Below are 12,528 nucleotides of genomic sequence, written 5' to 3' on the forward strand. Positions count from 1 at the left end.
GGAAAGCATTCACTCCCTTCCCCACAACTTCTAGGTCAGACAGTTTTCAAAAATCCTTACAGGGTCCCAGTAAAAGAATGGAGCCAATGGGTTTATCTTGACTCCTTGAATTCAGAATTGTTGAATAATTCTGACCAAGACCTAGGACTCAAGCGAATCTCTGCACTAAATATTGTGTTGCTATTTTAGATGAGAAAGAATTGATAAATTCTTTGTGATTTCAAATATGATTTGAAAATAATGTTTTCAGGCTGGGCATGGTGGCTTGTGCCTGTAATCCCAGCACTTTGGGAGGCTAAGGCAGCTGGATCACTTGAGGTCAGGCATTTGACACCAGCCTGACTAACATGGTGAAACCCCGTCTCCACTAAAAATACAAAAATTAGCCGGGCATGGTCGGTGCGCTCCTGTAATCACAGCTACTTGGGAAGCTGAGGCATGAGAATCACTTGAACCCGGGAGGCAGAGGTTGCGGTGAGCCAAGATGGCACCACTGTACTCTAGCCTGGGTGACAGAGCAAGACTCTGTCTCAAGAAAAAAAGAAAATAATGTTTCAAAATATGCATACTATACAAAGAGATATATATCAGTAATGGTAAAATTTTTTAAAAAAAGAAAATAACAGTTATTTGTTTTAAGCACAGTTATCTATTATTACCATGATATTTGCCTATTATAATAGGGGAATAAGTAGGAAATCTTGTTAACTTTTGCAAATCCTTCTTTCTAGAAGTGTGATTTCAAGCACTGGCTTTTTATGCAGTTAGTATTGTAATTATAATGATGCATCCTATGAGATTTGCCAGTAACACATTGAAAGGAAGTTTCATACCAATAAATCACTGAAAATTATAAATTGATATGGTGTGTATGTACTTTTGTATAATTGGCCAAATATCCCCATTCTTATGCAAATTTGAGGATGTGTTTACCACTCTTCAAAAATTCGGTTTATGGGCCAGGCGTGGTGGCTCACACCTGTAATCACAGCGCTTTGGGAAGCCAAGGAGAGCAGATCACAAGGTCAAGAGATCAAGACCATCTTGGCCAACATGGTGAAACCCTGTCTCTACTAAAAATAGCTGGGCATGGTGGCACGTGCCTATAGTCCCTACTCGAGAGGCTGAGGCAGGAGAATTGCTTGAACCTGGGAGGTGGAGGTTGCAGTAAGCCAAGATCGCCCTCTGCATTCCAGCCTGGTGACAGAGTGAGACTCCATCTCACAACAAAAAACAAAACAAAACAAAACAAAACAAAACAAAATCAGCTTATCCAATTTCCTGTGCACCTCATGAATCGGGTAAGGCATTTCTGTTGGTTTTGTGTTGTCAAAATTTTTTTTCAGATTTGGAAATGACTCATGTGCCAACTCAAACATCAGCCTACCTGCAAAATCACTGACTTCCAAGAATAGGCCATGATTTTACAGTTATTTCTTGCTCTACTCTTGCTATGAGTCTAAGCTCATTCAGATGGTTCCCATAAAATATACAAAATGTTCAAATGGATAGGCATAAGTCAATCACAGATGTGCCTTGTTTTGCATTTATTATTGGCCTAAAACCATTCCTATCATATGGTGCACGCTGCCTACTTTTTCTGATGACATTGTTCCTTAATTTTTTTGTTATTTGTCTCTTAAGAAACATATAAAATTGTTGTAATAAAGTCTCCAAGTTAATGAATAATCATTTGATGTTGTTTTCAATGAATTAATCTCAGATCTCAGTTTTTTTTTTTTTTAATGTCACCATTTAATTTAGCTTATACATTTTGTTTCTGGCAAAGCTACACCTCATCGATTCCAGAAAATGAAATTATCCCCTTCTAAAAATTCTCTTAAGGAGGGCGATTGACATCTCGTGATTAAACATTTCATAGCTTCAAAACCCTTACTTTTTAAAGCTTGCTTCAGCTTATTGCTTTCTTATTAGAACAATAAATTTTCCCACTCTCTTTTCAATTTGAATTTTTACTATTTTGACCTGTAATTTTTTTACTCTATCTACTTATTAAGACATCAAATGTTTTCCAGTGAGAACACATGGACACAGGGAACATAATGCATGTGGGGCTTAATACCTAGGTGATGGGTTGATAGGTGCAGCAAACCACCACGGCACACGTTTACCTGTGTAACAAACCTGCATGTTCTCTACATGTATCCCGGAATTTAAAATAAAATAAAATAATTAAAACAAACAAAAAACAAAACAAAACAACAAGACTCTAAATGTTTTCAGCCTGTCTACAAAAATAATTTTCTACCAAACTTTGAGGTCTTGCTCTCCTCAGTACCCTCTCCACGTTCTCTTTATACAATCCAAATTTAAAGGCCCAGGTAATGTTGCGTATTTTGTCAGAATCTCCCCATAGACTCTCCAGACTTTCCCTTCCACTTACACAATCTATCTTTTGTTCACTTTGTTGAAAGTAACACCTGTGTGGCTAACTCATATTTTTGCTTCTGGTCTTTTTTTTTTTTAATGTGAGCAGTACAGTTAGAAACTTCTTGGGTTTTAAATCCCAAGGAATGAGGACAGACCAGAATGGTCCTTGTACAAATTTGTAGACACAAGGCATGTCATTAAGAAAGTAAGAAAATGAAGTGAATTTATCCAAGGTTGCCCAATGTGAAGATGAAATATTCAGAATTGCATTCCAAACTGCCTGTTTTGATGCTGTCATTCTGTTCATTTTTGGCACCATTTTGCTACTGTTGGCATTTTGGTATAGAAAGTGCTTAGGATATGTAACAGTCACTCACCTTCTGATCTTAAAATAATACAGCAGCATAAAAATATTAATTTTTAGCTTTTTTTCATGTTCTAGTAATATTTATGACAGATACTCTCACATGAATACTGGAACTCACCTCCCCATCATCTACTCCATATGTTACCCATGTTCTTCTATTCCTTACCCATACTCCAAACCATACTCACACTTATGCCTTATATTGCTCCTCCATACCTTATCTATATCTAGGACCCTACTTATACTCCATACCGTATGTATAGTCCATACCTTACTTTTTTTTTTTTTTTTTTTTTTTTTTTTTTTGAGGCAGAGTCTGGCTCTGTTACCCAGGCTGGAGTGCATGGTGCGATCTCAGCACACTGCAACTTCTGCCTCCCAGGTTCAAGCGATTCTACTGTCTTAGCCTCCTGAGTAGCTGGAATTATAGGTGCCCATCACCATGCCTGGCTAAAATTTTTCTATTTTTCGTTGAGACGGAGTTTTGCCATGTTGGCCAAGCTGGTCTTGAACTCCTGACATCAGGTGATTCGCCCACATCGGCCTCCCAAAGTGTCGGGATTACAGGCGTGAGCCACCGTGCCTGGCCCATCCCTTACTTATATCCCATACCTTGCCATACTTCATACATTACCATACCCAGTACCTTACTCATATTCCATGCCTTACCCATATTCCATAACTTAGACATACTCCATGCCTTATTCACACTCCATACCTTACCCATAGTCTATACCTTACTCATATTCCATACTTTATACATTCTTCAGACCCTTACTCACACTTCATTTCTAACCCATAGTCCATATCTTACTTACTTATACTCTGTACCTTGCCACACTTTGCACATTATTCATACGCAGTACCTTCCTTATGCTCCATGCCTTACCTGTTCTCCATACCTTCTCCTATATCATACCTTACTGAGACTTTATATTTTACTTTGTCCCACTCCTGACACTTATTGCACCTCATCTTTCATTATTTTTCTTTCAGTAACCTTAAGATATCATACCCCACCAGCTTAGAATCATGTTGTGGCTGTGCAAAGTGAATGAGGCATGAAACTACTTACTCTTTACTTACTCTTTATCTATCTATCTATCTATCTATCTATCTATCTATCTATCTATCTATTTATTTGTTATTATACTTTAAGTTCTGGGATACATGTGCAGAACATGTAGGTTTGTTACATAGGTATACATGTGCCATGGTGGTTTGCTGCACCCATCAACCTGTCATTTACGTTAGGTATTTCTCCTAATGCTATCCTTCCCCCTTGCTCCCCACCCCCTGACAGGCCCTTGTGTGTGATGTTCCCCTCCCTGTGCCCATATGTTCTCGTTGTTCAACTCCCACTTCTCCCATGTGAGAACATGTGATGTTTGGTTTTCTGTTCCTGTGTTGGTTTGCTGAGAATGATGGTTTCCAGTTTCATCCATGTCCCTGCAAAGGACATTAATTCTTTTATATGGCTGCACAGTATTCCATGGTGTATGTGTGCCACATTTTCTTAATTCAGCCTATCATTGATGGGCATTGGGGTTGGTTCCAAGTCTTTGCTATTGTGAATAGTGCTGCAATAAACATACATGTGCATGTGTCTTTATAGTAGAATGATTTATATTCCTTTGGATATGTACCCAGTAATGGGATTACTGGATCAAATGGTATTTCTGGTTCTAGATCCTTGAGGAATCACCACACTGTCTTCCACAATGGTTGAACTAATTTACACTCCCACCAACAGTGTAAAAGTGTTACTATTTCTCCACATCCTCTCCAGCATCTGTTGTTTCCTGACTTTTTAATGATTGCCATTCTAACTGGTGTGAGATGAGATAACATTTACTCTTTTATTCCATGGACACCAAGCCACACTCAAGCCAACTAGCTCACTTGGATCAGTATTGTCACTATTACCTTTTTTTAAGAGACCCAATGGGAATGTGTGAGGACTATTCTGAGGGTGTCTTATATACACACATTTTTTTATGTGTATGAGTCATGAAGTAGGGAAGAAATCACATGTAGTTTTCTGTTTTTAGCATACCCATGTCACCAAGATACCCTATTTTATATGATTGAAAGTTTCTCTTGAAGCCATTATGAAATACTACTTTTTAACTTCAGAAAGAATGCACCAAAAGCATTTGGGATAGATTATCTGACTTACTGTAAGTATTTCCTGGAGAAAAACAAAATAGCAACAACAAAACCATATCTGTATATCTCCTCTAAATCTTTTGTTCTGCAATTTAACTTCATATTCTTTTTCCTTTAGTAGACCGTCCTCAGTGAAAAGGCAGCTACAACCTTTATAAAAAGTGAATTTATATACTAAAGGACAATTATTTACAGATCTTCAATATCCTTTAACATTTATGGATCATAGTTGCACAAAAAAAGTCCTTAATACTTTTAAAGATAACATCTCAACATGAACGATATAACAGTTTGCTAGTACGCATACCTAGGAGTGAGTGGGATAGCTGTGGGGATAATTTGGGCTGCAAAGGTATTTTAGAAACTATCTATCCTGCAGAAACCCATTCAGGTATCATTTCCTGGTAGTTGTGTAATCAATTCCGAAGTTGCTTGAGCCCAGCACCCCACCCCATCCCAAGTCCCCCAGCCAGTGTACTGTTTATTCCAGCTTGATCAGGGAGCCTGTCAATTGCATCTGTATGTGTCATCATAGCTATTCTGAAGATATGATGAACCCTGGAGTAATGTACTGTACTTGGCAGCAACTGCCTCAGCTTTTGGGCACATATGCTTCAAATCTGAGAATATCATAGATATATATGGGAATCTTTGTAGAGATCTCTAAGGCAAGCTGGTATTTAACGCAAAAGTAAACCCATTTAGAACTAAAGCACTTTCCATTAGGCAATTTGGCGGCTGTTCTACGAGGCCAACTCACTGTGCTCTACGGACACATTTCGATTAAATGCTGCTTTGTATTCTTCCAAAGATGGGAACAATAAGGACGTTTGTCAAAGGAAAAACTGCAGCAAATGATTTCATGTTGAACATCTGTACTCTGCAGTTCATTGTTTGCAAGAGTTTATTGACCATAATTTTGATGCATATAGGTTTTGAAGAGTATAAACTGCATTTATCTTGGGCGCCTATCATTTATTTGAGTCTTGGCTTATTTATTTTCATTTTAGTGGGCATTTTATTTATTTTGGAACTCAGAAGAGATGAAGTAAAAGATGTTTCTCAGAAAAGAAGTTTTAGTTAGCTCTGCAAAATTGATGAAGAAAGACAGTGTTTTCACAAAAAGATTAAGCAATTGAATTTAAAAATGTAACACTAAGCATATTATATCTATGTGACACATTTCAGCCTTAGAGATCTCAAACCAACTTATAAACTTTCAGACTACTTCCATAATCCTTTGTCCACCGTGCCAATCATATTGACATTTCCAGAGTAAAGTCTAGCAGCTGTTAATTAGGCACATAATTTAGAGATGGTAGAGTCAAAAGATGATTAATGGTATTGTGAATGTGATACTGAGTTAAGCTGCCTTTTTTCACTTTATAAATGGATGATCTACTGTTAGAAGATGCAAGGTTTGTTTTGTTTTGTTTGCATAAATCAGAGTAGCTTTATCAGTCATGATTTAATAGATTGCCATGGTCCTGATCCCTTGGCCTAACTCTGCTGCCATATAAACTATAGATAACCTGAATAGAAGAAAGACAGACTGTAGAAACTGACCACCTAGAAAGATTATAGAATTTCTTTCTGTATATATTATACATTTAATAATAATATAGCCAATATATTGTAAAGAATGCAAACTTTGAAATCAGGTAGATTTGGGCTGTAACCCCAGTACCACGTAATTTAGTCTTTCATGAGCCTATTTCCTAATTGCTAGAATATAGATAATAGCATATTTTATAGGGTTGTTGTGTAGTTTGTAGGCAATCGTGTATATAAAGAACAGTGTCTGGCATAGTGAGCTTTCAGTATATGTTAATTGTTATTATACTGTCTTGGATCATGTGGTTCTAAGTCTTGACTAAGAAAAACCTGATGGATTAGATAACCTCTTGGAGTTAAAAAAAATTGTCCTTTATTGTCCAAATGTCTGCCTTCACAGCAGACATGAAGACGTTGTTCTAGATTAGATAATAAACAGCTAATTTTTGTTTTGTGCTTCTTTGAAGGGTGCACCCAGGCAGAAACTCAAGATGGTTATGTGAGCTTCTACAACTTGGCAGTCTTGATCTCTGGGTCAAACTGGCACTTTATTTTTACTGTCACTTCTCCTCCAGGTAATTTTATACAATGTGCTTTTATTCTCTGATTTCTTTTCTTTCTTTCTTTCTTTCTTTCTTTCTTTCTTTCTTTCTTTCTTTCTTTTTTTTTTTAAGAAGACAATCCTTTCTCCCTTTTGGGAATAGCTACTATAATGAATAAGAAGTCATCGTAGTTTAGAAAATAAATTCACTTGACTGTATCATTAAGCTTGAGAAGAAAGAGCACATGTAAAAGTAGAAACCTCAGGATACTCCTGGTGAGCAAGGAACCAAATGTACATTTCCTCCTCAACATTGAAGTTTACTTTCAGTGTTCTACTTGTTTTTTTCCTTTACTTACTTACATGACATTTGGTTGGATATTAATAGGAGAATGTTAATGTATAAGAAAGAGAGTCATGGGATCTTGAAATTTTAACTTTGGGTCCTGTCCTCCTCAACCCCCCGCCAAATGGGGACAATACCCGTCAACATCCTGGCACTTCAGAATAAGGGGTGTGTAAATTACGCATTTGATCCAGTTCTTTTTGACAAAATATGGAAAAAAACACCCTCTGATGTATTAAATGTGACTCTCTTGAAAATATATAATGATCATTTGTCAACATGTTATTTAACTCACTAATGAGGAAATCAGAAGACAAGAAAACTAATTAAAAGAGCATTTGGGAGATAGTTTTCATATAGCCCAAGAAGAAATGTTGGAATAAGTTTGCAATGGATACAGGGCAATAAAAGCAAAATTTTGATAGTCCGATGTTTACAGATATCATTTGCATCCTTAACTGTATAAAAATTGTTTCAGCATGTCAATCTTCTACAAATAAACATGTCTGAGTCCTAATAAATAATAAATAGTAAGTGAAACAAATGTATGTTTGAGAGAACTTAATAAAACATTCAATGGGCCTTTTGAAAATGTTCCAGTATGACACTGATAAGATCTGTAATCATAATCATTTTTCCTTTAATTCTAAGTTTTGGATTTTTTTTTATTTTTATTTTTTGAGATGGAATCTCGCTCTGTCACCCAGGCTGGCGTGCAGAGGCATGATCTCGGCTCACTGCAACCTCCATCTCTCAGATTCAAGCAATTCTTCTGCCTCAGCCTCCTGAGTCGCTGGGATTACAGGCATGCACCACCACACCCGGCTAATTTTTGTATTTTTAGTAGAAATGAAGTTTCACCATGTTGGCCAGGCTGGACTTGAATTCCTGACCTCCTGATCCGCCTGCCTCCGCCTCCATAAGTGCTGGGATTACAGGCGTCAGCCACCACGTCCAGCCTGGATTGTTTTTTGACAAAAAGACTATCTTCTGGGGTCAGATAATATTGTTGCTCCCTGGCTATATGATCATTATCTCTTATATGCTATTTAAACCAGTTTCGTGTTCTTCCTGATTTCTTCATTAATGAGATAAATAACCTGTTGACAAGTGCTCATTATATGTTTTATGAGAGTCACATTTATACTTCAGAGGATGATTGCTTAAATACTTGTTAAAAAGAATAAAGTCACATAAGCAATTTACACACACTTTATGTGTCAAAGTGTCCTGATATAAGTACAGGTTCATAACAAATGTGTAGCGTCCTTGACCGTGGGATTCCCAGTTCCCAGGCATTGTGCCATAACCTTGAGTTTTTGAACGGATATGTTTTAAAGGGTGAGACAGGCAGGAATGCATATTTTGTTCCAGATTTGTCTGACATTTAAAAGGCCTTTGTCCTTTAATTACCTCAGTAATTAATTAAGACTAACCAAATACGTTATCAAGTTCATTTTAAAGAAGAGGTTGTAAAACCAAATGCGAGACAGAAATTTCTTGGTAACTCCTGTAATTCTGAACTAGTCTTGGTGTTCACACTTAGTAGACTACTGCTTTATTGTAGTTTCTACTGACAGCCTGTAAAAACAACTAACTGAAGAATCATCTGGAAAGTTTTCCCTTAGTGTTTTTCACTGAATTATTCTCCATAATTTTCAAGATCAAGTCTAAGATGAGACTCTTTCAGATGAGATTTATAAAAGTTTAAATTCAGAGACAATAAATGGAGGATAAAAAGAAAGGAAAAATAGTAAAGACATGCACTTCTGTGACCCCTTATAGACATCATGCTGAGTAATGGTACATGTCCAGAGAGTAACTCCTTGTTTCCAAGTATATCAATTTCAAGTGTTAGAATGTTTGGGAAAGCAGCGTATATTCACACATTTCAGCTAATCAATGAAATTTCTTATTTCTAATAGGCTTCAAAATAATAGGTCTGTTAAGCATTCTTTTATGTTATTGTTGGTTCTTTTGTTTTTTTTGTGTGTGTGTGTGTTTGTTGTTGTTGTTGTTATTTTTAGAGAGGGTCTCACTCTGTCACCCAGCACCCAGGCTGGAGTGCAGTGTCTCAATCATGGCTCATTGCAGTCTCGACCTCCCAGGCTCAAGTAATCCTCCTACCTCAGCCTCCCAAGTATCTAGGACTACAGATGTGTGTGCCACCATACCCAGCTAATTTATTTTATTTCATTTTTTGGTAGAGACGGGATCTTACTATGCTGCCCAGGCTGGCCTTAAACCCCTGGGCTTATGCTGGCATTACAGGCATGAGTCCCCATGCCTGGTCTGTTTTTGCATTCATTCATGAATCAAGCAGAGAATTTGCAATCATTTCCACTATTTTCCCTCATCTCTCCAATATCTTAGAGAGAGGAAGAAATTATTATTCCTATTTTAGAAATACACAAAATAGATCTGCCCAAGTATTTATGGAATCTTCTTAAGTCTGATATATTATCAAATCCAGCTCATTTATCACTTCTAAACTTCCTGAGACACTGCCAGGAGATAAGGGTTTCTGTAAGTTTGTAGTACTGACTTCGTAGCCAGCCTTTCCACATTCACTATCATTATCATGGTGTAGGCTGTGGCTTTTCTGACCATTTCTTGGTGTCATGGGGTTCTCAGGAGGCCCTCAGGGGCTGCTGGGCTGAGAAGAGATTAATGTAACCAGGTATCACCCACAAATCCCCCCCACCACCTTCACCACACATACACTTAACCAGAGAAACTCTACCTGTGGTTGCCAATTCCTTGGTTGGAATATTCTCCCTCCAGAAATTCACATGGCTCACTCAACTCATTCAGATTTCTTCTCAATATCTCCTCAAAGAGGCCTCTTTTAGATCACTCAGTCTATACCATCCCCAATCCTCCCCACACCTCCAGCCATTCTGTCTCATAAACTCACTTTAGTTTTCTTTATGAATGTATCACTCCCTGGCTTTATAGTATCTACGTATTTATTTGTTTGTCTACTGTCTGTGTGCTGGGTCCTCCACTGAGACCAAAGTTCCAAAGGGACAGAGATTCTGCTTAGTCTGGCATTATATCCCAAGGGTGTAGTAAAGCCTGGTGCATCATAGCTACAAATAAATATTTGTTTATGAATAAGTGAATATATTCAGATTATTTTTAAGATTGCAGATTTAGAAAATGTTCTGCTGCTAAGGTAATTGAGAGCCAGTGGTTTCCACCCTTGCATTTAGATAATTTCACCTGGTCGCCCTGACTTTAGCTTCTCTGTCATTTTTGTGTTCTATACAAAAATGGACTGACTATATTTTATGTGGCTAATGTCACTTCTCTGTTTAGAATCTCCCTTTCTAGGCTGGGTGGGGTGACTCATGCCTGTAATTCTGACACTTCGGGAGGCTAAGGCTGAAGGATAGCTTGAGACCAGGAGTTCAACACTAGCCTGGACAACATAGCAATACCCCACCTCTACAATAAATTAACAAAAAATTAGCCAGGCATGGTGACACATGGTTGTAGTCCCAACCACTTGGCAGGCTGAAGCAGGAGAATCATATGAGCCCAGGTGTTCAGGGCTACAGTGAGCTATAATCGTGCCAGTCATTGTACTCAAGTTTGGGTGATAGAGACAGACGCTTTCTCTATTTAAAAAAAAAAAAAAAAGCCTCCTCAGATACTTCCCCCCTCCAGGATGCTTTCCCTAATCATATCAATGGAAAATAAATATCCAAAGCAATTGATTTGCATTATTCTAGTGGCATGTGTAACATCCTGATTTGCTTAACAAATGTTTGTTATGTGTATCTTATTTCATTTACTAGCTTGTAAATATCTTAAGAATGGGAACTGGTAACTTATCAACTTGATCAAGTAAACAATTACTGAGCAATCATTGAAAAATGGATAAAAGTGTAAAGAATTTAGTTTTTACTTCTGTAAATCCCAAGTAAAATCTGTTCTCCCATCTCTAGGCCTGATTGAGCTTATTCATATGCCCATAAAAAGCAATTAATTGGTAACAAACAAGCCAAATATGGCTCAGATACATGATGTATACAGAGGAGATTTTGTTTTAGTAGCTTTGGGACCAAGTCAGTCAGAAGTTAAGAGATTGAAGATCTGACTGTGACTTCCAGTAAAATTGTCAGTGAAAGCACAGCAAAGAAAAACATGGTGTTTCCTTGAGTACATAAAATAAAAACTCTTTTTGCCTGAGTTATGTGGATGAAAGCAGAAGTTTGAAGTTTGCTTGTTTGTTTTGAATAAGCTGCTTTAAAAATGCTGGCTGTAACTGTTCATAAGCAAGTTTTTTCAAAAATAAACCTGTTTGTATTGAGATATGATTGACATATGATAAACATATTGAAAGCATACCATTTGATATATTTTGATGCATGTCTACTCCCATGAAAGCATCTTCATAATTAGAATAATGAATATATTAATCACACCCAAAATTAAAGGCAAGTTTTAAAACCATTTATTTTAAAAATTAATGTACTATAAAATTGACATTTTTGTACATGGTTTTATTAATTCAAATACATGTATAGATCTATGTAACCATCCCCACAGTCAGGATAAGGACCATTTCATCACCCCAAAAATCTGTCCTCACATACATATAGCCTTTCTCCACCATTCATCCTTGGCAACCACTGATCTGTACTTTATCTCTATAGCTTTGTCTTTTCTACAGTGTTATAGGAATGGAGTCCTATAAGTATGTACCATTCAGAGATGAGCTTCCCTTACTCAGCATAATGCCTTTTATGTTCATTCTAGTTGTTACAGGTTATCAGTTGTGTGTTTGTTTATATTCTTTTTTCTCTCCTTACTTTCTTTTTTGGCTGAGTGGTTTTCCTTGTCTAGATAAACCATAGTTTGTTTATTCACTCCCCTGCTAAAGGACATTTAGGTTGTTCCTGGGTTTTACTATGTATAGAGCTGCTATAAACATTTGTGTATGGGTTTTTATGAAGATAGGTAGCTTTCTTTTTAAGATTATTTTATGCCTCATTTCATAAATAATAACGGGATGAGAAATTTTTCTGTCTCCAAAAATGGGAGGAGTTTCAGATGAATTTTTAGAGAGTTGGACTCTCTCAACAGGAGGATGCAATCTTGCCCCATCCTTCATGGCCAGTGGTTCTATCTGCCATTGTTCTATTCCTAGTT

At 37.1% G+C, this 12,528-nt stretch overlaps 1 protein-coding gene across 1 annotated transcript in view; it reads left to right on the top strand.

Moving 5' to 3' along the window:
• The window catches only part of LOC105490872 (PKHD1 ciliary IPT domain containing fibrocystin/polyductin), a 472,028-nt gene that overhangs the window by 437,793 nt on the left and 21,707 nt on the right, over window positions 1-12,528 (top strand). Inside the window, 1 exon segment of the mRNA XM_071096950.1 lies at window positions 6,949-7,056. Coding sequence (XP_070953051.1) covers window positions 6,949-7,056 — 108 coding nt within the window.

The sequence above is a fragment of the Macaca nemestrina genome, chromosome 5, assembly GCF_043159975.1.
Source record: "Macaca nemestrina isolate mMacNem1 chromosome 5, mMacNem.hap1, whole genome shotgun sequence".
Classification (NCBI taxonomy): Eukaryota; Metazoa; Chordata; class Mammalia; order Primates; family Cercopithecidae; genus Macaca; species Macaca nemestrina.